This window comes from Physcomitrium patens, chromosome 2 (genome assembly GCF_059467195.1).
Source record: "Physcomitrium patens ecotype Gransden chromosome 2, ASM5946719v1, whole genome shotgun sequence".
In the NCBI taxonomy this organism is placed as follows: domain Eukaryota; kingdom Viridiplantae; phylum Streptophyta; class Bryopsida; order Funariales; family Funariaceae; genus Physcomitrium; species Physcomitrium patens.
Window position 1 is genome coordinate 12,113,744 of NC_143411.1, and position 25,621 is coordinate 12,139,364.

General features: G+C 37.7%; 1 protein-coding gene and 1 long non-coding RNA gene across 4 annotated transcripts; both read left to right on the forward strand.

The window, feature by feature from the left end:
• Positions 1-6,505: 6,505 nt before the first annotated feature.
• On the forward strand, positions 6,506-9,089 carry LOC149989744 (uncharacterized). 3 transcript variants are annotated; one of them, XR_016500416.1, is made up of 3 exons: positions 6,506-6,931; positions 7,717-8,516; positions 8,782-9,089. It is a non-coding gene; the product is annotated as an uncharacterized LOC149989744 (long non-coding RNA). The 3 variants fall into 3 exon arrangements; XR_016500415.1 differs by having other exon boundaries at positions 6,510-6,931; positions 8,386-8,516; positions 8,883-9,089; XR_016500414.1 differs by having other exon boundaries at positions 6,513-6,931; positions 8,386-8,516.
• A 13,700-nt stretch (positions 9,090-22,789) lies between these two features.
• LOC112276601 (mitogen-activated protein kinase kinase kinase YODA) lies at positions 22,790-25,375 on the forward strand. Its single transcript, XM_024508054.3, has one exon. The coding sequence runs from the start codon at positions 23,301-23,303 to the stop codon at positions 25,260-25,262; it is 1,962 nt and encodes a 653-aa protein (XP_024363822.2). The 5' UTR covers positions 22,790-23,300; the 3' UTR covers positions 25,263-25,375.
• Positions 25,376-25,621: the final 246 nt, after the last annotated feature.

Genomic DNA, 25,621 nt, shown 5'->3' on the forward strand with positions numbered 1-25,621 from the left:
TGTCAATCAATATATATATATATATATATATATATATATACATTTATTTATTTATTTATGAACATATATATCTATATGTTCATATATATATATATATATATATATATGAACATATAGATTGTACTCCAGTATTATTCATTGATTTTCAATCCTCAATAACTACTTTAAGACGATCTTTGCATTACTATTTTCAGAGCCAATTATCTTTAAAATATGACTGTGCTTTGAATATTGTGCTTTAAAAATCAATGAAAAAATATGTATTTTACTAACTTTATGAAATAACATACTGTATTTATTAGTTTTTACTACATATTACTAATTTAAACCATGTTTTTACTATTTCAGAAAGAATTTAATATATGTTAATCACAACAATTAATTTGAAATGTTGCTCATGCACAAAACGTACATGTTTTTATAAATCATATGACTGTAAATGGCCTTTTGTGATCATATGGCTGTAAACGGCCTCTCACACAAAAAAATTATGGTTGCAAAACTTCAATAAATATATATATATATATATATATATTTCATAGAACTCTTTCCCATGGAATCATCTGTATAAAGTCGTTCACAGACATATGTATATATAAGTAAATAAATAAATAAATAAATAAACATATATGTATAATTACATATATGCTTAGAAATTGATTAAATTCAATGTTTGTGGCAATTCAATATTATTTTTAATTATGCTAAAAATGAATTTTTGCATTAAAAATACATCTTGCAAAATTTAGTTACAGTACACACACACACACATATATTAAAAATTACACTTATATAGATTAATTTATGGTTATTTCAAAAGATTAATTTTTAGTTTTTTTAAAAATTATAACAGTAATAAAATGAAGACATGTAAAATTTACACAACTAGTTTTTCTAACTAAAATTAATATAAGTATATACAGTTAACTTAAACATAAACTTTTATAGTAGGATTATTAATAAAATTTAAAAATAATTAAATACAATAATTTAAAACTACAGTTAAAAATATACACAAACTTAATTTTAGTAAATCATAAAAAAATAAAAACCAATAATAACTTCAGGATTTTTATATAAAATATTTTTTAAAATATGCAAAATAACCGATTGACTGATTGGTGTATATATATGTATATTTACAGAATTGGATGTTTTCCTAAGCTAAAAGAAGATATTTAATGTCAAAACATATAAAGTGAAGAATAAAAAATGTCATAAATATAAATAATTTGGACATTTTAAAAGACTATTACATCAATGATGTGTAGTCAAAGGTAAAAGTCTAACTGAATAGTTTACATTATTTATACAAAACAAAATATTAGTAGAAACTTCTTTTATAATTGATTGATATAAGAAATTATTTTTTAAATATATTTTTTAGACTTTTCTAAGTATTAAGTTAAAATTAATTGTTAAAAATAAAATAGTATAAAAAATAATAACAAATTCTCAACTTTTATTTTACAAAAAAATACTAGAGAAATTATAGATATATTTTGGATATCCATAAAACATTTTACATTGAATTAGAAGATGATTTTTTAAAATTCTAAGAGTTGTGTTTCTCTAGAAAAAAGATAATAAACATAAAGAAATAAGTCATATAAGTACTATTGGTATTCTTAAAATATTTTAAATTTCAGTTAAATATGAAAAACACAAAAAAGAGCAAATAGAAAAATACAAAACAAAAAAAAAAAAACAAAACAAAACAAAACAAAACAAAAAATTTAAAACAAAATAAAGCTATACTAATAATTCTAAGATTCTAGTGTTAAATGATGTCTATTTTATCTCATTTAGATAATTATTTGTAGACACAAAAATAATTTAAATAAATTTTAAATCCTTTCAACTTTATATATCACTAAAAGCATATTGATGTTATATTATCCATTTTAATATTTAATTTATATTTTATAAATATAATAATTAAAAAATAAATAAAATAACTACAAATATTATCTTTAATTATAGATTTATTAATAGTATGTATATACATACATATTTGCAATATAGTTTTAAGTTTTATAAATTAAAAAATTAATATATATTATCTTATAATTTTATAATATATATAATATATTATAAAAAAAGATAAATATAAGATAAATGCCATTATATACACAACCAAAACAATAATAACTTCTTTTAAATACAATAGTATAAGATTATGTACAAAGTCTTAATGTATAGCCACAATTTATGATGTATATTGTGGTAATTTATACCATTATGATTAATTCAAATTTTAGTGTAAAATATTATATAATATTTAATTAAATACATTCAAGTATTATTTGTAAGATATTTTTTGAACTAAAATATAATATTAAAGACTAATTTTATGTCTAGTTTTTGTGAAGATAAATATATATATATATATATAATTTATTTCTATAAATTTATTAAAATGTTGTAAAGAGAAAATTTTAAGAAAGATATATAAACAAGTGAAAAAAATATCAAAGAAAGATGACGAAATAATAATAAGAAAGTATGTATATTAAAGAAAAAGTTGTAATGGCTATTGCCAAAGACTAGAAAACTAGAAACTTTTAAAACTGGACTAGAAACAAAAAAGGAGATTACAAGAATAAAGAAGGCTTCACTCTTGCTTCCACATATAATATCTATCTAAAAGCTATGTAGTGATATTTTACAAGACCTCCAATACGTGTCCAATTTGCAAGACACATTTCTTAACTTGCAAAGTAAGTTTCATATACATATGCCATATGGTTAACTTTTACCACAAGCTATCAATATGTAGAACATATGTCTAATTTGTTGGCTAAGCACTCAATCTATCAATCACCTTTAGACATGTATAAAGGTGAAACTAAATCTTTGAATCTTTTAGGATGCTTCTCTACAAGATATTATTAAACTTATTTACTTCTAATTATTCATATTATCTAGATAAATATTAACATAAATATTTATGTCTACAAAAAAATACATGGCTTTAAAATATATTTTTGATATATATATATATATATATATATATATATATATATATATATATATATATATATATATATATATATATATTATCTTAAGGTTACTTTATTTTAAGCTTTAGTTCCAAATTTCACAAAATATTACATTTGCAATTGTAATTTTTTTCTTACATCATATTAGATGTTATTGATCTTTTAATTCTAAAATTTATTTTTATTAAAAAACATATATATATATATTTATATTAATTAATTATAATTTAAAGAAAAAATCTATAAATATTTATTTATAATTTATAAATTAAAATTGAATAATAAACTATCATTAATTTTTTTCTTAAATTAAATATTTATATATATTTTAAATAATTAAAATAATAAACTAAATAACTATATTTTATTTAATAATTATAAAAACTATATTGTATTTATTTATTTATAATTTTTTATTAATAATTATTAATTATTAATTTTGGTTCATTGATTTACTTAATACTTATATTAATAAATATCTACATTACTTAAATAAGCATAGGTATATAGAAGTAAACATAAACATATTAGGTAGATAACATCTTTTTGTAAGAAACTTCAAAGAAATTTTAGAAATGTGTATTAGTTTATTAAATCTATATAAATATGCTATATATTATTATAAGTTGTCTCATAAGTTTTTTAGTTTTTGAAGTTGCATTAAAAGTAATCTACAACTTGATGCTTAAGCCACAAGTTTCTTGGTCTTTAAGAAGTTTCTACAAGGCCTTTTGTGGCTACTATGCATGAAAGCAAGATTAATACTATCCTTAGACTTGCCCACATCATTGTTGTATTTTAGTCTTAATTTTAGACTTCCTAAATTCTTTGTATTTAGTAATGACTATTTTAGTTCTTTTGAATTTTATATCATACATATGAATATATATAGAAATTATATTAAAATAATCTAAACATGTACTAAATTGATCCATCCATCATTATTAATTTTTAACCCACCCATCACCCATTGTTTCATTGATTTTTGACCAATGCAAATCTGGCAATAGAGAATTTTTTTTTAATGATATTTAGAATGGATGGATCAATTTAGTAAATGCTTGGATAAATTTAATAATCTCCTCTCTCTCTCTCTCTCTCTCTCTCTCTATATATATATATATATATATATATATTATTTTTATTTTCTTTCATTTATTTCAAATGACACATGAATATATTATCTTCTAAAGTTTTATATTTATGTCCTTGGTAATTTGATAAGACTAACATTTATCATATTAAAGCTTAATTTTTTTGAAAGAAGGTAGATTATTCTTTTTCACTTTAAATCATCAAAGTTTTTAGAAGTTATTAGTTATTCATCTTTAAAATTATGTTTTTTTTATTATACTACTTTTTTCTTTTGTTTTTTGATGTAGGAATTATTAAAATTTTATAATTATGACAGATTTGTAAAAAGTATAGAATGTCATAAAACATACGCATGAAAAAATGTGAGATTTGATGCTATACATCAATTATGTACACTGTAACAATTAACATTAAGATTGATTAACCAAAAAGATGTAAACATGCCATACACTTCTCCAATAATTATACTATCTAAAGTAACTCATGTAAATACAATTGCACCAACTAAAAAACCAATAGTTGCTCTTCTAAAGAAATTTAATAGTTCTACATATAAGTTTTGAGGATTTATCAATCTAGTGCAATATTTTCTTCAACTCCAACATCTTAATTATATGATCTAAACATCTCATATTACATTTATTAATACATGTATTTCAATTTTGACAACTAATAATTGATGTCAATTATATTAATGTTAGAATTATCACTTAATTTCTTCATAGAGTATAATATTATTAAAACTTAAACTTTGAGTCAAGCTACTAAATTTGAAATTACATTCAACAATTGACTTTTGGAATTTTGATTAAAAAGGCATATCTTGACACCTTGATGCTTTTATATTTTTATTGAAAATACTTTTATCAACCAAGATATTCAACAAAATATAAAAGATATAAAGAAGAACATTATTTTTAATAAATTATCTGTAATATAAGAAAAAACATATTACCAACAATAAGGCTTGTACTTATGTTACTGAAAAACAAAACATGTTATTGAATATTGACCTAAAAAGAGATAAAACTATAAAAAGTATATTTCTAAATATATATATATATATATATATATATATTAAAAAACAAATTTGTTGAATAACATAAATGATTGTACAATTCGATTCTTATACTATATCATTTTCTGAAGGCTTTGCATCATCTTTTTATCATTTGCTTGTTTTTTTTAGTGAAAGTTAATTTGAGATCTAAAAATTCCATAATTTCTTCCTTTGTTTTGTTAGAATTTAGTGCCTTTGCTTATTTTCTTGATAATGTTTTTCTAAAGTGTCATGAGATATTGTCAATGAAAAGAATCAAAATTATACATATAAAATTTATAAATAGAGGATTTTTGTCTTTAAAAAACATCATTAGTAAAATCTTAACAACTAAAGTAATTATAAAAGATTATAATAGTTCAGTAATAATTAATATTATAAAGTCTCTATTTAATCTTGTTATTTTAGGATCATTGTGTAAACAAAACATAACCCTCAAATATACTAAATACCTTGTCATCTTAAATTTTCTCTTGTCTTATTCAAGAAAAGACCAAAGTAAAAAAATTATCTCACATCTAAAAAAATCGGATTTCTATTTGTGCAAGTAAGGCATTTATACAAGCTGCAAAAGAAGGAGATTTTTTTCTCATTTATTTAGCACCAAGTCCTCATCTAAGTAGAAGTAACTATAAAATCACAAAACAATGTAAAGAGTATGAAGATGTATTTGAGAAGAAAAGTAAGAAAAGGAGGAGGAGATGAAATGATGAAAAGAAGATTGAATTCTTAAGATGATGTATTTTTAGAGAGAGTACATTTTTTTTTTTTTTTTTTTTTTTTCTTACTTTTTCCTTAAAATTGATTGGTGGATGTTCCTACCTAAAATTTAATTAATTGAATTAATCATTTAAATAATTATTTTTATTTTTATAATTAGTAGATTTTGATAATTAATATGTTTTTTTTTTTTTTTTTTTTTTTTATATAATGGATGATGTTAATTAGCAGGAAGTCAATTATATACAAGCTTGTATCATAATCCAAAAGCTTGCATTTTATAAGTACATGATTATAATCAATGGATATAATTACCTCAATATTTACCATAATTGTTCAAAGAAGCATGAACAGAAGACATATACAATTATATACATTATAGAAAAAGAATTTTCCAAAGGAAGAAATATTGATATTCTTTATAAATCATCTTCAAATCTTATAACAATTTTTTGCTTATAAATTAAATATTGACATTCAGTTGATGTAGGAATTGAAGTTCTTGGTATAAAAATAAAAACAAAATCCTACGATTCATACTAATTCAATATCTGACATAGCCTCCTTCACACATACCCAACTCCATGTTCAATTGTTTTTTTTAAAAAAAAAACCCAATTTCCAGATTCTTACTTTAGGGCTTCACCACCTTAGGACTAAGTGTCGGTGAAGGTGTCGGTGACGGAAGAACATTGTTCATCGTAGATTCAAATTGGTACATATCGATTCCGTTTGTGAAGAAGAACACCCCCAGTCACGGAATCAACTCTTTAACTTGGGCCAGAACCCTAGCCCGTTGGTTGAGTTGGTTTCATCGCATGCAGCATTGTGTCTATGCTTACCTGCCCCTTATCCTTGAAGTTAGACGTTCCATTTTGCTAACATTCTTGCTCTCTGGCTTTTGTCGAGTGTGGATCCGGCTTCGCCCATGTCGAGTCTGCTTCTGAGCCCACCTGCATTGCTTTGTCATGTGTTTCTCTATGAAGGGCGCAACAAATACCGAGCTGCTTAGAATCAAGTCCCTGATGATGCACCGCGTGGCTTCTCCCCAAAGGTATGTATGTTCGTGCGACGCTGATGGATTTATCGGAAGCATTCCCTTTATCGTTGTGATGGCTTTCTTCTCCACTCTGCCATCTTCGGGATGGCGTTTTCGTTATGAAGGTAGTTTGGAATGTGTTCGGGCTGAGACTTCGAATGGTGTTGTCCTAGAACCAGTAATTAGGTTTAGGGTTTCAGTGAAAGGACTGGCGGGAGCCTTGCCTGAGTTCATTTTCTGCATGATTGTATAACACTTAAGTTCCTTCAATGTTGTTTTCGTGGCTGATGTGGCACCAAGTTTGTTGCATTACGAGAGGTACCCAAAATATTCTTGGTTCATGTGTTGCAATAAGGAACAGCTTCGAGGATGTTCTAATGTGATTTGCTCTCTCTCTCTCGCTCTCTCGCTCTCCCTCCCTCTCTTGTTCTTAGTATTTAATGTTATTATTTTTTCGAATCTATCTCTCCCCAGGATTTGAACTTTGTTCAAGTTCGAAAGTATGATACAGAATCATCATACGACTAACCCGTGAACTTTCAGATACTTTTATTTTTATTTTTTATGAGTACAACTGTAGAGAAGACCGTTGGTTTCTTATCATTCTATTGCACCTGTTTACGCTGCAAAAACTCTGAATGCTCTTACGGTAATTCGGCGAGTTAAAAGCTCTGTATTTCTCAGATATATAGGGAATTACTTGAATCCATAGTTCGACTCTATAGATTATGACGGATTAGATTGATCGGTAGCTGATGCCTCGCACGTTAATCATTTTCCACGTCCTCCCCTGGGTGTAGAGTCTGAAGGCAGAAAATTCCGATTTCACCAACTTCGGGGATATACTTTCGGTAACAATACGCAAGCAGCTGGCCTTGGTTCGTTCGGAACTAAGCCTTTAAACGCGGGGCCGTCAAAATTGGTTCACCTTAACCTAATCCGCCACTTATCGTGAGTCAAAACTTTCCTCGGAAAGTGGATGTACGTGGTAGTCACTGCTAGCGAGGACCTTGCTAATCTGTTCATGAAGGTTGTTTTAATCATGATAAATGAAAAATCTACAATTACAGATACGTAGAAACAGATAATACTGCTATACAAGTGCTATATAATACTTGCCCTGAACCTGGTGCTTTCCTAAAGGACGCGGCAGTGAACCATGTGGAAAGATAGGGTTTATTATTGGTTCAAGGTACTACAGCACAGTTTTTCTACTTGGACGTTTATTATCTGGTTTTCAATTCTTCCTGCTTCATTCAAGGATGGGACATGTGGCCGCTGGTCTGAAGTTTGAGGAAGTCTCATTCCTGTCTGGTTTTAATTTAATCAGTGGCTCTCTAAGATGCTAAGCTGTAGTTGGCATTTCTGAACTGTAAGACTACTAAGAGCATGAGAGATTGGGCTTGAATGCTAAAATCTGGCTGGAGTGGAAGACGCTTGCATTAAGATCACAGCATTTCTCAATACAGGCATATTTCATCCTTGAAGGGTTACTGAATGACCATAGGCGTTACTCTGAAGAATAATTTGACCTGGAATTGTGTGGACGAAGAAGTTGCTGCGCGGATTCCTCTTTGTAGTGTTGAGAGATGCAGAAGAGGTATGTCAAAACATTATTACTCATGATGTGACTGCGTGAGTAACTTTGAAGCATAGTACTTTTTCTAGCTTAGTTTCATTCAATTGAACACGATAAATAACGGAACGGTGATGGATCAGCATCATTTTGTCTTGGCGGTGCTCTGCTGCGAATGTCTGTTGGTATTTCTTGTAAACCATAATTATGTGAGGTTCTCTCACATCAATCCTAACAAGAACTGCCATGTTAGAAATCTCATAAGAATCATACGCGTTGGAATCATCAGGATGCTGTTACTGCTCTCTAGCGTGTTCTCCCTGTGCATTGCGTTACTTTCGACAAGTGGAATTCGGTTCAGTCACTGATCGCGAAGTCTCTGCATGCCAGCTCAACCAACGAATGCTTGTGTGCGTTTACTTACGAGCTTCAAACAACTCGAGATGAGCTCCACCTACATGGCAGATCAGTATGAACGTATGCAGTGAAACATGATACCACCTTTTGAGGGGAGAGCATTGCTCTGTACCCTGTGATCACCATGAGCTTTCTAATGAATGCTACCAATAAAACCACTGAATCCAGTGTGTGAGAAATCGATGTCAGTAACGGGCGACCCAGCATTTCTACAATACTTCATATCCTCGAATGGCCTGCTTATTCAACGGGTTGAAGAGATACGTGTCCTTCCATGTCAGGGTCTAATGCTGCCTCCATTCAATTCTCTCTGGGTAACAAAGAATACCACAGTCAACTCAAAGACAAATACCAGGAGCACATCCCAGATTGCGGATTGGTTGTTTTCTGTTTTTTTTCAATTTTGGAACATGCGTGTTTGCGCCCATTGCAACAGCACCTTCGCCAGCAGTGTTAAAGCCCACCCAGAACAGTTTCCTCATAGAATTGTCCACCCCACAATTAAACAATCCACGCTTCTATGGTAATGCTGAGAAGGATCAGCACCATCGACGTGAACCGATGCAGGTGTGACAGCATGCACAGGGGAATGCATTCATCCGAGATCTGGAGACCGTTTGAAATGGGTGGCAGGGCGGAGAGTTTAGCCTGCGAGCTGCATGAGTCGCATTACGAGATTATGTACTTATTAACTTACACATCGCCATCATGTGTTGGGCTCCAACCCCACGCTCCACGTAGTCAGTTGAGTTGTGCATTACACTCGCAAGGCCCTCAGATTGGCCACCCATCTTCCACACAGCAGTCAGGAGAATTTAATTGCTTAAGCTCTGGGTCGACACAATAATCGAGGTGGGGCATATTCACAAACGTGGTTCACTTTGTGTTTGTTTACAAAGACGTGCTACGACTTGCATGGATCGCAAGGCAGCGGCGCCATGGGGCACTCGCGAAACCCGAGCGACCGGATTCGCAATCATGGAGCCTTGGGATGAATTTCCTGCCCACTGCTCTCTTTTGTACATTTGTGGAAGTTTCCCAAATCAGGGTCGGAGGGAAAATTGGAGCCCCTCCCGAGGCAGGTGATTCGAGTGGGGGTTTGGACAGTAGCTCCCGCGGGAGGGAGAATTTTCGGTCCGTTTTAGTATTCAACTGGGAGTCTGGGACACACATTTCCCCTCGATCAGCTGCAGCTTGGGCACCAATAGCACGATGTCCGCGCACCACTACAAGGGAACACCTCGGTACGATATTATTATATTCTTGAGGACGAATATGGCTCCTGGACTTACAGCCAATGCAGGCAAATTTTGGGCAGGGGAATACTCTCCCCCCAGATGCTCTGATTCCAAGTCCCTTGGGGTCTCCCAGAGCCCGTGCAGATGTGCTTCAGCACCTTGGGGTGCCCGATAATGCCCGAGCAATACTGGCGATGTCCCGATCCGGAAGCTGGCAATTGCAATCAGTGCGGGAAAAAGAAAAAGAACCATAAACCGCACCGGCCTGGCCTGGCCATCGGCGGAGAGACCGATAACGATGATCCGGAACACAAGATCCGGCAGCTAGAGCAGTTGCACTCGCCGCAGTACAGTCGTTTTTACTACTTCTGCTCATTGCTCCCCCCCCCTCCTTAACGTACACCGGCCTCGTACGAGCACCGCTATTGTACACTCCAACCCATAGCAGACCGGATCAGAGCTTGCATTCATATCGTACTTCCTGCCACCCCTCCTTTCTCACATTATCATAATCCCACCGTGTCGCCGCTGTGTAGCGTTGCCTTGGTCCCGTCGTTATGAGGGCTTAATTAATCCGATCTCGCCGCTTCTTCGCACCCAAGAATCAGTTGCCATTGTCGATTTGGTACTTCAGTTGCACCAATAACTTCTCTCCTACTCATAATGGTTGGTATAGTACTTCGGAGACGTTTAGATGCATTTACTCACCATCAACTCTATATGCCCCAGTGGTCAAAATGCAATGAAAGGTGGAATCCACGGGAAGTCTGAGTAATATTCTCTTCCTCTCATCTCTCTCACACACACATACATTCGCACAAACACACCTTCGCATGTATGCCTGTCTCTTCTCCAGCTTGTCACCTGTCAGATCAGGTTCTAACCTCCATTGGGGCCATTTACTGCTCTTGTGGTTTCCGCAGTCAACCAATTCACCGCACCCAACTGGCTTAAACCGGGATGTAAATTCAACCTCCTCCCCTGAGTTTGTTCCTGATGATTAAGTCCACTCCCGCCTCTCCCATACCGAGGGATCTTGGTATCTACTTCAAATTAAGCAGTGCTTGAAACATGTAACAACTGTCCAGTTACGAAGCTGAACATATACGAATATTATACTCTAACTCTTTGACCAATATATATATATATATATATACACACAGGATGAGCACACAGGGGGAATAATTCATGGATTCCGCGAATCGTTTTGTTCTCGTCTCACGGACTTGGCCCTTGCTCTAGATTTCCCGCCGGACTGGAGTGCCTTCCCTGACTTTGAGTCCCCATCTGGGTGGGCATCATCATCGAGGTGAGGGCCGGAGAGGCCACTGTAACGGGGGGATGTTTGAGGAATATGTGGATCTTCTTTCTCCTGGTGCATTGGAAACTGCAAATGACCTTCCAACGATGTTTGTTTGTTGTGCCCTTCCCCATCACAATTCCAGTTTCAGGTCAAATTTGGACTCCGAAACTTTGGCTCCTCAGCGGGCTCTTCCCTCGATGTTGCTGAAGCAGCAACAACATCATCTCACTCTTGCCTCCCACATCGCAATGCTGGTGGGAAGCAAGCGTGAGATCATGAAGCTCGACTTGTTCACTTGGGTTTAAAACTTCAGGTTTTAGGGTTTCGAATGGCTCGGTTGGGTTTTCCTGTTGAGGGTCTTTGTTTTTGGGGCGTGAGGTTTGTGACCTTTTCTATGAATATGTGTGTAAATATGTGTATACGTGGACAAAGCTTTCTATCAACATGTGTATAATTATATACTACTTCTGCAAACCCACCTTCAGATTGATTCTTTGAATATGGATTTGTTAATACAATTACTTTTCACAAAATTGTGGATGTAATTTTGTAATGATCGTTTCTATTTGTATGTAAAACAATCTTTATATTAAACTTCTTTGATATGATTTTCAGTTGACAAAAAATTAAAATTTAAAAATTTCTTGTAACTATATATATATATATATATATATATATATATGTGATAATATAGCATACTTAATATACATATAATATTTATAAAACATAAAGATTACAAGCTCTCAAAGTATATGTATATATATATATATATATGGAGTTGTTAAAGCCACACCCTCAAACAATGTGATGATTAATTTTGGGGAGAAGGAACAAGAGACGGAGATAGAAAACAAGGCACATGGGGTGGGAATGAGGAATAGGGGATATGGAACAAGGGACAAAGACAAGAATGGATGGAATCAATTATGAGATGGTAATGTGGAGTGTGGTTTTAATAACTCCCTATATATATATATATATATATATATCACTATTACATACTTTCAATCTCTTGGTAGTAAAAAATATTAACATATGATATGGTTTAATTCTATACTATCATTTATGATCTAGATAAAAGTTTAAAATATGTGCATATATATATATATATATATATATATAATAGTAAATGATTTCATAGTAAAAAAATATTTTAATTTTAATTTTAAAATATCCATTGATAGTATCAGTTTTAAATTTTGAAATTTGAAAAAAAATAGTATAATTTTAAATTTTTATATCAATCTCAGAAAATTCGTTTAAATAAAAGATAATATAATATTTAATATTGTACATGAAAAACATTGGTTTCAAAGATGTGTATAATCAACAATATAATACATTTTATCCTAAATATTACAATGAAACAATGATTTAATTAACATTCTCTTTTATCCAATTTACATATTTTTTATCACATTTGTTTTAGATATGTAATCATTATCAGCAAAAATTGAATTATTTGATACAACAAAGCAAAAATTTAAAAATCCACATCATCATTTTAAAATAATTAAGTAACACCGATGTAATGTATGATTAATTATAAAAATCACTAGTGTGAAATCATACTATTGTCAATTATTTGTGTGTATATTTATGTATATATGTATATATATAGGAGAATGCTAGAGTGACCCAGGTTTTTGTTAAATCGATCCACAGTCCCCGTTCCCCACGTTCCCAGCACCTCGTCCCCTGTTCCGACCTCCCCGTCCCCATTCTCGGCGCCCATCCCCTGTCCAGGGGCCTTTCGCGGGGCAGCTTCTGAACCTCGAAGTCCCGCAAGGCCACTATCAAACCGTATGCTGGCTTGGGGTATGCCTCTTGCCGCAAACTGTGAATTCAATTGAGCTAGTGTGCTTCTGAACTCTGTCAAATTTTCAAGAGTCTCGGGAATCGCGTCTGTGAGGTGGTGGTTTGTCTGTGAATGGCGCCAACGAGGGTGATGATAATCGCCTTGTTGTTCATGTTTGCCCTTGCATCATTGTGTCCCCATGCCTCCGCCCAATCAAGCAAGACAGACTTGGAAGCGCTGCTTTATTTTTAAGCAAGCATCACCAACTTCTCCCGGGAGATGCTCCCCAACTGGAACCCCTTGGCGTCCTCTCCATGCTCATGGGTAGGAATTACTTGCAACAGTCAAGTCACTAATGTTTCCATTTATGAAATCAGATTCACAGTCACCATCTCCGCCCGAAATCGGCAATTTGGTCAATCTGCAGAGCTTGTATATGGGCAACTGCAATTTCAGCGGGCTTATTCAGGCGGAGCTTTCGAAATGCATTGCCCTGAAGTAGTTGGACCTGGGCGGGAAGGATTTTTCAGGAACTATCCCAAAATCCTCATCACCTTGAACTTGCCCGACGTCGGGATCAATGGCTCCATTCTGACGTCCCTAGGAAACTGCACCAAGCTCGAGGTTCTTGATGTCGCCCTTCAACGAGCTCAGTTGGCAACTTCCGGACTCACTGAAGCTCATGATTTCTCCAAGAATATGCTCCGTGGAGACGAGTTGACATGGAAGATTCTTGTGGCGCTTGGGACATCGTCAACTTGGCGAAGCTGAACATGAAAAAACCACCACCTCACAGACGCGATTCCCGAGACTCTTGAAAATTTGACAGAGTTCAGAAGCACACTAGCTCAATTGAATTCACAGTTTGCGGCAAGAGGCATACCCCAAGCCAGCATACGGTTTGATAGTGGCCTTGCGGGACTTCGAGGTTCAGAGGCTGCCCCGCGAAAGGCCCCTGGACAGGGGATGGGCGCCGAGAATGGGGACGGGGAGGTCGGAACAGGGGACGAGGTGCTGGGAACGTGGGGAACGGGGACTGTGGATCGATTTAACAAAAACCTGGGTCACTCTAGCATTCTCCTATATATATCATCAATAATTTTAGATTTGTAGAAAAGAAAGTAATTTTACGTATTGTTAATGTACATAATATTGATATGAATAGTCATTGTATATATATATATATATATATATATGTAAATTCTATAACGCATTATTGACTTTTTTAATAATAAGAATGTGTTCCAGAACGTTAATAAAAGCAGCAAGCAAGTCCAATTTGAGTTTCAGGCTTAAAATATCAACTAATATATGCTAGGTACTACATATTTGTAGGTTATGTTCCAAGGTATTGTGCAACAAGTGAGTCATTATATTCACATTCATATACAATTAAATAAAAGTTATATAATTGTTTGCATGTGTATGGATGTACGTACATATGTACATATCCACACATGGTTTTTCAGAACAGTCTGATTGTATCAAATTAATACCTGGAAATATTTATGGTATTAATTTTGTATCTCAAATTATATATATATATATATATATATATATATATCATGAGCAATTCCTCTAGAGAATACCGTGTCAAATTTGAACCAATAAATTATTTAAATGATTTTTTTTTTATAGAACATTCTGTTATAGAGCACAATCACTAACACAAAAAGAGAGAAAGAAAAAAGAAAAAAGAAAAAAGAAAAAAAAAAAAGAGTAAGAAAGAAAGTGGGAATAATCATTCAGAAATCAAGCAACTTCATTTAATTAAATACACTATGTAACAGGAGCATGTAAGTGTACTATTCGAAAGCACTTAAACATTTTAATAGTATAAAAATGCACAAAAATACCCAGCCAATATTTGTAGACAATGGTAGAAGGGATAAATGGTTGCAGCACAAAATGGGTGAATGTGGGTTACATGTAAAAGCCATACACACATGTATTCAAATGCACCATTCACAGTATAGTAAACAAAATGAAAAGTCAGATGCATCTGAATGAATTAACACAATAAGAGAAATTTGAGCCAACAAGAGCCTCGTTAAGATGCAATGGAGGACAGACGAACGAAATTTGCGGCAACGACGGAAAGGCGACGAGGCGACGACGGCGGCACTGAAGAGGGCAGTGAGCACCGGCATTGATCTCAACAACAACAACCAGGAATTGTTGCAGTGCTTGCAGTGCCGATCGATGTCTGGGGACAGACAGACAGACAGTGTGCACTTGAACTGGGATTGGGAGGAGCGAACTTCGGCTAGTCTCACTGCAGTCGAACGAATCCGAAACGGTGAAACTCATGAGCTCACGCTCCGACACCATCTGACCACTCGCCCACCGCCTGCCCAGCCTGGCGCCGAGAGACGTGGCTTTTCGCCTTGTTCTTTTCGATGGATCCAATTTTTGTCACCTACCACTTGTCGAGTCGGGAGTCGCGGCTCAGCGGCTGCTACAATTGTCGCTGTCCCTGGCTTTCTACAGTTGGGTGAGCGATGATGATGTAATAGTTTGATTGAAGGTTTTAGTTTGATCGTAGTTTCATTGAGCAATCAGGCTCTCGGTAGGGTCTTTCTTTTTGTTCCAGTGTCAGTGACCCTGAGCCCTGCAAGGTTTATGGTATCTGTAGGTGATACTCCTGTTCATGCAATTTTGGTTCATACAATTCTGCCGCGGATCCTCACCTCCCATGCCTGCTTAATCAGATTTTGTTTGCGCCTCATCTTAGCTCAGCTTGGTTTGAGTTGAGAATAAATTCCAGAGAAAAATAATCAAATACCTGCTTTAAGTTCTATATTCAGTATTTGAAATGCTTTATTTTTATCGAATACCATCTATTTACTGTATCTTCTAATCTGGTTCCGTATTTCGGATATTCAGCTCGTTTTATGTTGCCTAACCTATCAAATACAATTTCCTAGAAACTGCCCGCACAAGAACTCGACATGTGGAGTTCAAATTGCACAATATCACATCTGATCCCAAGTCTGCGAGTTCTGCATGCAAAGGCTCAGTACAATTTCACAATAATTCGTTGAGTAGTTGCCAGTATCCTAATCTGGAAAACTCAGGCTGCACCGTTCAAAATTTTCAAGATAAAAGAAAAATCAAGCTTAGTTTAGCCTCCGTTAATGTCTGTAACGATTCATGAACCTATGGCTTCGCTTTTCTGTGCGGAGTGTAGGCAAAAAATAGACTCAATCAGCAGAAGCCTGACCAAGTGAACACGTTGCATCCATAAACTTGATGAAATAGTTTGCTTCCCTTCTGTGTGGGGTCTTGAGGATTCTGCACGGGAGCTCCATTTCCGTGGATGTGGCTGACTCCTTGGACATCGTCTTTACTGTAGTTCCTTCTTTGAATGTACCCTCCCAACCTTTCCTCGCTTATCTGGATTCATCGAATTGTTTAGCTTGAAAAATATCTCTTCAATTAATCATGGACGCTACTCACGTTCTGACATCGATGACTCAAGTTTCTAGTGTCAGTTCCCTTGTTTTTAACTAAATAAAAAAAACGTACGTGAAATACCCCCTATATTGCTCAGCTCAACTCTGCGGCACATGTGGTCATGTCAATCTCGGATAATGTGCCATGTTAGGAAATCAATGTACACATTTAATTCCGATATATTTTCCAGAGTGGACACCATACGCTTTCATTCCTGAAGTAGTGCTCAGTTTCAGACCATCCACCAGACTTGTTCTTGCAGCCACCTGTGAAACGTCCGACTACGAGGGTATGGATAGATTCTCTTCACTGACTCTCCATCAGTGCTGCCTCGTACCTTGGCGCCTAATTCTGTTTTTATTTTACGGTTTTTCCTTTTGGGCCATCTAGTAAAGTATGTACCAACAGTTGTCTGTTACGGCTCGTGGATTATATACGTACAATACGTACTGAAAAGGCACATAAGTTTTACCGAGCGAAGTGGTTGCTGTTTAAAGCTTCACCCACGCACAGAAAATCCGCATCGCAACCAGATTTCCGTCCACCCAAAAATTGAAATTGTCAAAACCATCACTTTCGAGAACTGGGAAGTCTGCGGCACCTGACTGCGAAGCCATAGGACGAACAAACAGAAGCGATGGAGATGAAAGCTTGGCTGACGGTGAACACAGCAGATGCCAATCAAAAGCAAGAGGGTTTCCGACCGGGGCGAGTTATTGGTGATTAACAAAAAGGGCATGCCCCAGCTGGCCCACCCCGATCCAGAGCTTGCATTAACTGCTATCGCTCATTAAATGTGAGGCGGATCAGGAGAACCATGGCTGGGCGATCGCGTCCAATGGCGCTAGCTAACAGAGAGGGGGAAAAAGGCCCTTCATTCAGAGAGGCGTTCTCGCATGTTCCATTTTCCATGTGGTGGATCCCAGCCTCTTCATTAAAGAGCCCGTCTTTCATGACACTAATGAGTCTCTTCCTCTCCCTCTCCCCGTTCAAGTGAATGCCCATTTAATGACCCGAAACAATGAGGTCCCAGGACATATGGATTTGTGGTTTGCCACACGGTGGCGGCTTCGGCCGCATCTTCTCTTGTTGCGCAAGTCCACCCCTCCCCTCCCCCCCTCCCGCGGCGCGTTGGCACCACAAGCCCTTGAGGCTGCCTCTCCTCCATTGCTCCCATGTGTCACCACTGGCGCTCAGCCTCCCCTAGGTTCACACCCTCTTCCTCCTTGGAGAACAACATGTTTCTTTCGCGATCTCGAAAGCGAGCTTTATTCGAGCCAATGCATACGTCCCTTTTGCTCTGGGCAGAAAGTGAAACCCTAATTCCTTTGGACTGATCTCGTCACCAGGTTCTAACACTGAAGGCAAGGCAAGGCAACAACTTTAACATTGCTACACCGGAGATTAATTTATCCATTAAATCATGTGTTTCAGATTTCAAGTCTAGCTCTATTTATTTATTTATTGCTCTCTGGAAATGGGATAAAACGAGTATTTCTACAGTGCTTTCTGATGATTGAGCATAATGGTGTTTTCATGTCGACTACACTGCTGTTATATATAATGGGTATATGTCTAAGATTGACTTGTATTGGACACTCACTTGAGTCGCTAACAGAATACTATTTTTGTATATTTCGAGAAATAATGTAGTGCTAGCGCTGATTTAAGCGTTAATACAATTTAGATGTTTCCCCGTTAATTCAACAGTGGATTTGTCATAATTAGACCAGCACACGTTTTACTTGCACCTTCAATTATTGGATGCACTGCTTGTCAGTGGAAATGACTAAATTTGTAAGTATATATTGTTATATATAGATGTATATATATACACATGCACACATTCATTCAAACAGACAGATACAGTTGTTGGGATGCAATAGCCATCTGTGTTTTTTAATAATAAATTAATCAACATATTCCATGTGCATCATTTATTGCCATATTGAGCATCAATTGCAGAGTGTAAAGTTTGTGTAAGATTAAGAAAAAGATTATTCTTAAGAAAAATAATCTAACTTGCACAGCATGCTCTAATTTACCCACATATTTGCACCATGCATATTTTTAGGTGCTCAAGGTATGAAAAATAATTGACATGGAAACGAAACACATTGTGGGGATTGAAAATGCAATTATCCCAAATTTGAGTGCTTTATAGATAAACATGATACAACCATGACAACCATTGTTCATACACCATTTTACATTAAAATTTGGCTAGGTTATTGCTCATGTTGTTGAAACAATATCAAGCTTCTCAAATGTGTGTCACAATAATTTGGCAATCCACAATCATAACATTGGTTGTTGTTTTCCTTTTTATTATTGATTATTTACTATGAGATAAAGTTGGATTTTTTGGCATGTCATTTGCTATGTTCCGTCTTTAGATTTTAGCTTCCTTTACTTTAGCAAAAACATACTTGTCTATTCAATTTGATGAGTCAGTAACAACGTTCATACATCCTCATAACGTTACACTCTTCTAATATTGTATGCAATTGGGCAGTGAGACCTTGATTGGGCTATCTTAATTACGCTGCTGCAACCATTAATTGGGATTGTTTTACCCTGATCCAGATCCTGCAACAGGCCAACTTGGAATGGGTGGAAAGTCCACCTAGGATTATCAAAGAGGTGCCATGTGGACTCTAAATAGTGCTTCGTCAGTATTGAGAGAAACGATTGCATGAAGTCCATGCAACGATGTGATTACCGAGGGATGGTAGTCAACGACGGGATCTGAGATTTAGATTAGCAAGGGGGCGAAGTAGATCGATGGAAGGGAAAAAAAGCAGGTCGAAAAAATAGAGGGAGGGGGTAATTCGAGAATGCTAAATTTTGATGTCGTTTCCACGAACCTTGTCGCGGGGCTAAGTCAGTGAGCGGTGCAGTAGAGCTGACCCACGGTCACGACTGTCTAATTTGCAAGATGGAATGGCTTTTTGCGGAGTAAGTGGCAGGCAAGAGGAAAATAAAGAAGAACAATGGGAGGGAGATTTGCAGCTTGGGGGAAGGCGCAAGACCGGCAGCTAGCTATCTTCGGCAACCGGCGCAACGGAGAATAAGAATATGGGTTCGGTTTTTTTTGTACATCCAAACTTCGAAGCGTAGGCATCAACTGCTCTATCGTTGTGTTCCAGCCCACACGATCTGGCGACTTGTAGCTGGGCGTAAACTTCATATTCCATTCCAGCCCAAATTTGGGGTTCGACGCTCCCTTGCCCCTCACCAATAACGGCATGTGTGTGTGCGCGGCAATCATCAGCAGGGGCAGGTTCTCGTCGTGCGCTCTGTTTCGGAGGAGAGATAGGCATAGTTCTGCTGCCCACTTGCTTCACTTCCTGGTACATGACTGAGATTCTGCATGGTCGGTTCTCCGCCATTGCAGGCCCTTGCTCACTGCGTGTGTATGTGTGTAAGACTGAGAGAGTGTGGGTTCTTTCCAGTTGGAATTTCCAAGTCTTTGTAGTCGTATCGAGCTTGCCAAGTGCTACACGGTGCAAGGCTGCCAGCGTTTCAGGCCCTGCACAGCCCGCCAAGTTTGCGATGGACGAAACGGGGAAACAGACAAGGCGGGGCCAGGCTAATGCGCTTGCTCTCGCTCTCGCTCTCGCCTCGCCACAGCACTAGCACCAGCCTGTGCCTCCTCTCCGCCCCCCTTGACTTTATATTATTGCTTCTTTTTGTGGGTCTTTCATGGACGTGCACAGACAACCTTCACTTCCTACTGTGCATTATGGGAATACACACACAGACACAGACTCATGTAATCACACACAATTCCAATTTGCCTCATGATTTTATCATAGAAGGAAAAATAAAAAACAAAAATATTAAAACACAAAAAAATATTACCTACACTTGTTAGAGATTTTTTTTTTTTTTTTTTTAATACTTTTTATACTTTTTTCTTTGTTTTTGTTTGTGAAAACTGTAAGATCTGAATACAAACTTTTTGAAGTTATAATCTGTGATATTGATGGGGTTTGTAGTGATGGTGAAACTCACACAAAACTGGCTCAGTTCTGGCTCTCAATCATTTGAGCGGCAGTGGTGGCCATTGCTTCAATACTTCACACGCATGTCATCACCACCACCAACAGACCGTAAAAAGGGAACCCTGCTTTGAGTTTGGAATTTCATCAGGCTGTTGTTGCAGGAGATGTTGTTGCATGATGGGCCTGCCACCATTGAGAGTTGTATACATAAATAAACACACATGAGATTACGAAAAGAAAAGAAAAACAAAAAAACAAAACAAAAAAAAATAAATTCTTGATACCAATCCCACAAATCAACTAACATATTGATAACCATGACAAGTTGAGTGCACTTATAATTAAAACAAATTCACTTGTGCTTGTCACAACCTACAAAGTGTGATACTGCAATTCCATTGCACTATCATGAGAACAAAGACAATAATGGACAAGTAGAAAAAAAAAAAATAATGATAATAATGTCATCTTGTGGACAAATCTTACTCTCTCCAGCTTGGCATACTCTCTTTCTCCCCCAACATGTGAGGTGGCAATTAGACAGAGTCCACATGGCACCCTCTTTGTGTTAATAATCCTAGGTGGACTTTCCACCCATTCCAAGTTGGCCTGTTGCAGGATGTGGGTCGGAGCTTAGCAGGGCCCATTCACAGCCACAGCCTCAGCAGCAAGATGCAAAAATGCAATAAATCAAGGATTTTACTGCTAATCCTGTGTGATTAGTGGAGCAGGATTAGTGCAATAGGATGAACGGATAAGTGGATGAACGCCGTCGCTCCATCACCCACAATGGATGGATGCATGAATCCATCCATCCTCTGATTTGGCTTTGATGCTGCCTCACCTCTGCCTCTCCCTCAAAGTAATGCTTTCATAAACAAAAAAGGGCGATTAATAATGCTCGTCACTTCAAGTGTACACTTTCCAGTAGAAGAAATGAAAGTAAAAACAGAAACTCCATGTTGTATAATCATTTCTCTTTTCTCTCTCTCTTTTTCTGTTTTTTGTTTTGTTTTTGTACTGTGGCCAAATCTTCCCATTTTATTTAATTATACTTATGGCAATGTAAAGGAAAGAAATGGGAAAGGACATATGGTACCTTGAACTCCATGATATCACAAACAAATCCTTACTGATTCATCCCACTTCGAAAACAAAGTGTGGCATTCATTGCTGCCCCTCATCTGCTTGGTATTAAACAGGAAGGAATGGAGTACAATGAAAGTGAACAAATAGCAATAAACACAAATGACAGGAATATTTTCAAAGTAAGAAAAATAAATTATAATATATATATATATATGTATGTATTATCACCCACACACACACACTGTCATGAAAACACATATACTGGCTTTATCGTTTTTAATCAATTTCTATAATAATAAATTGTATTCAATATCTTTTCATGGGGTTCAGCTCAAGTACCACATTCATCTGCATGTCTTTCAGTTTAATTGTCACATCAGAAGTCAACTACGCCCCAATGCTGAAGTCATACGTGGCACACAGAGATTGGTCCATCAAACAAACAACTCTCTCCTAGGCTCCCATTGGCAGCTACCCCCATCTAGCTGGACAAACGCAAATCCTACGTGGCATCCGCAGCTGATTGCGTAGCGAGAGCATGCAGCAACACTGTCTGTCAGTCAGTCCCCCACCACTGACCTTAACTCCCTCAACCCCCCCCCTCAATAAATTATATATAAAAAATAAGAAAATAAAATCAGCAGTTAGCCCCATCAATCGGAAGGGGGGCAAGGCTGTGATGGCAGTGTGGCTTTTCTCAGGCAAGAAGTGAGGCCCCAATCGAGAGGTGAAAGCTAAGTGTGTGTGTGTGTGTGTTTTGCCACTGGAATTTAAAAGAACTCAAGGGAGATCATGAAACTGGCTCTTCAATCCCGGCGAAGCGTGAAAACGAACAAACTCTCGCGGATATCCGCCCATTGGGACCCCACTACAAGGCAAGCATCAACAAACACACACACACACAAATCTTCAGTCAAACTGGGAGAATCCCGGTCCAGAAATCCCCGGGGGTAGGGATGGGGGTGGGTGGAAGAGTCACAAATTTTGAATTCCATTGGGGAGGGAGGTAAAACTGAGAACTTTTTGTGGTGTTTCTCGTCGTCTGGGGTGAAGTCTCCGTCGTTGAGCGGCGTTGACAGCTGAGTGGGGGACGAAGGGAGCAGAAAGGACGAGTGCGAGCGGCGGAGATGGTAGGACCCACAAATTGAAAGGCGAAGACGGAAACAATCGACATGGAATACAGGGAGCGGGGACTACATAAGCCACAACCCTGCGCAGTCCACTCGTAGATTGTCAGTCAGGCTCTCTCATTGTCCTTTCTCTTCGCTTACGACTAAAATCGTGAGGATCCTGTCTTCTCTCAGGTTGTATGTTCCCTTTCAACTATCAGTGTGGGTTCGTCTTCGTTGTTGTTGTTGTTGTTGTTGTTACAGTGCAGCATTGTGATAGTGAGAGTGGGGACTTGGAAGATTGAATACATGTCTGTGTGAAGTGGAGGTTGCATATCTCCACACTTGAATCCCGTGAGGAGATTGAAGGAATTAGTTGAATCGCGCAGCAATGGCCAGCTGTGGTGGTCGTGGCGCGAGGTCGTGGATTCGCGGCAACCTCATTGGTGCCGGGACGTTTGGGACGGTGAACCTGGCGGTGAACCGCGAGGACGGGGAAGTGTTTGCGGTGAAATCAGTGCGGGTGGAGCAGGGTAGGATGGACGGCGCGGCGCAGCCTTCATTGGAGGCGCTGGAGAATGAGATTGAGATTCTGCAGAGTCTGGAGTCGAAGTATGTGGTGAGGTGTCTGGGGAGTGATTGGACTGAGGAGGGCGGGAAGGTAATGCGCAATGCGTACTTGGAGTACATGCCGGAGGGATGCCTGACAGATTTTCTGAAGCAGTTCGCGGGGGCGGAGGCGCCCCTGGATGAGCATTTGATCCGGACGTACACGCGGAGCATTGTGCAGGGGATAGACTACTTGCACAGGCAGGGAATCGTGCACTGCGACATCAAGGGGAAGAACATTTTGGTGGGCAACGGGAACGTGAAGCTGACGGACTTCGGATCCGCGAAGAGGGTCGGCGTCGGGGGCGAGGGGAAGGTGGACGGCGGGGAGTCGTCGGCGTTCGCGAAGGTGAACGGGACTCCGCTGTGGATGGCGCCGGAGGTGGTGCGGCAGGACGAGCAGGGATTGGCATCGGACATCTGGTCGCTGGGGTGCACGGTGGTGGAGATGGCGACGGGGAAGGCGCCATGGAGCGATCTGCCGAACCCGTATGTGGCGCTGTTCCAGATTGGGTGCACGGAGGGGATTCCGGCGGTGCCGGCGAGCCTGAGCGCGGAGGCACACGATTTTTTGGGGCACTGCTTTCAGAGGGATCCTCGGATGCGGTGGACGAGCAGTCAGTTGCTGGAGCATCCATTTCTGACGACCCGGCACGTACCTCGGGCGATGGTGGTGAAGGAAGAGGAGGAGGGTGTTGTGAGAGCGGAGTCTCCTGGGAGCGTGCTGGAGAACAACGGGCGGTCAGCGAGCAGCGGGTTTTCATCGGTGTTCAGGAGGTCGGTGCCAATTCTGACAATGCCGTCATTTTTGAAGCGGGGGCTGGTGAGGGAAGCGAAGGAGGAGGAGACGGGAGGGAGTCGGGGATGCAGTGGGTTTTCGAGCTCTCAGTTCGAGATGCCAATGGAGGGAGAGTGGATCGTGGTGCGGTCGCCATTGGCGTCTCCGCGATCAGCTGATCCCACGCATCATGATTGTGCAGTGTTACCGATCACCGCTGCGGTTGAGGAAATTTTATTGTCGATCAAAGATGAAATTGACTCAGCTGTGCAGTCACATGATAGTAATGCAGTGAAATCAACTTGCTCTACAGATTTTCCTCTGGACCAATGCCAATGTGTTGGGAGCATTGAACCAGAATTGGCTGAGCGTCATGGCGTCGAGGAAATGAATGTAACATCGAGCTGTGTTAGGAGTTGTACAGAAGATTGCGATGAAGAAATGTGTTGGAGGGATGACTCTGAGGAAGTTTCTCGGAGTTGTATATATGGGTCAGGAGTACATGAAGACGCTTGTTCCGTTATGAATTTGGAATCCGACGTGGAAGTGGTAGACAATGTGCCGAGTGCATCAGCGGAAGATGGCGGTGATGTGCCCAGACTACCATTGTTGAGAGCGTCTGTGATTGAGTGTCAGGAATGTGATGTGAAGTCAAGGTTTTCCTATGTATTTCCGCAAATGAACTCGGTGCATTTTGGAATCTCTGTGATGGAGTTTACTAGTTCCAATTTGGATGTTACAGTGCAGAAGTCACTGTTTTTGTGGCATAGCTCGGATGGGGGCTATGGTCACGAGTGGATTGAGAGGTGGGACTGGAGCAATGTATATATGAACAATGTGAATATAGGAAAAACTGTCTCTTGGAAGTTTTGTATAGTGTTTCTACATTGCAATAAAAGCTTCGTACTGAAGAAGATATGGAACATACTGTGCCTCTCTTGGTTTCTTCTTTATTGCTTGGGTTAAGTGTGGTTATTTGCCTGATTAACTTTCATGAATTCGAACTTAGAGATTTGGTGACCTCTCTATTGCCTTGAAAATATCACAATGTACACAATGTATTGTGCATGAGGAAACAGTCTCTTCACTGAGGAGAGTGTGCACCAGTTGTGTTTGTTTTCCTTCCGTCTTGTATCCGCATCGGTGAGGCCCAGGCTGTTGGACATTGAGGTCGTTGGGTGTGCGCGCAACATCGATGAAACAAGAATGGAGAAATGATTCAACTCGAGCAACTTTGATTCCACATCACGAATACCTCACATATGCATACCTGGTAAATGGAGTATGGCGACCATTTCATGTCCATGACATGGACCCAAACCCAC

Excerpts from the sequence above, each read along its gene's own strand:
- LOC112276601 (XM_024508054.3), top strand. The coding sequence starts at position 23,301 with ATGGCCAGCTGTGGTGGTCGTGGCGCGAGGTCGTGGATTCGCGGCAAC.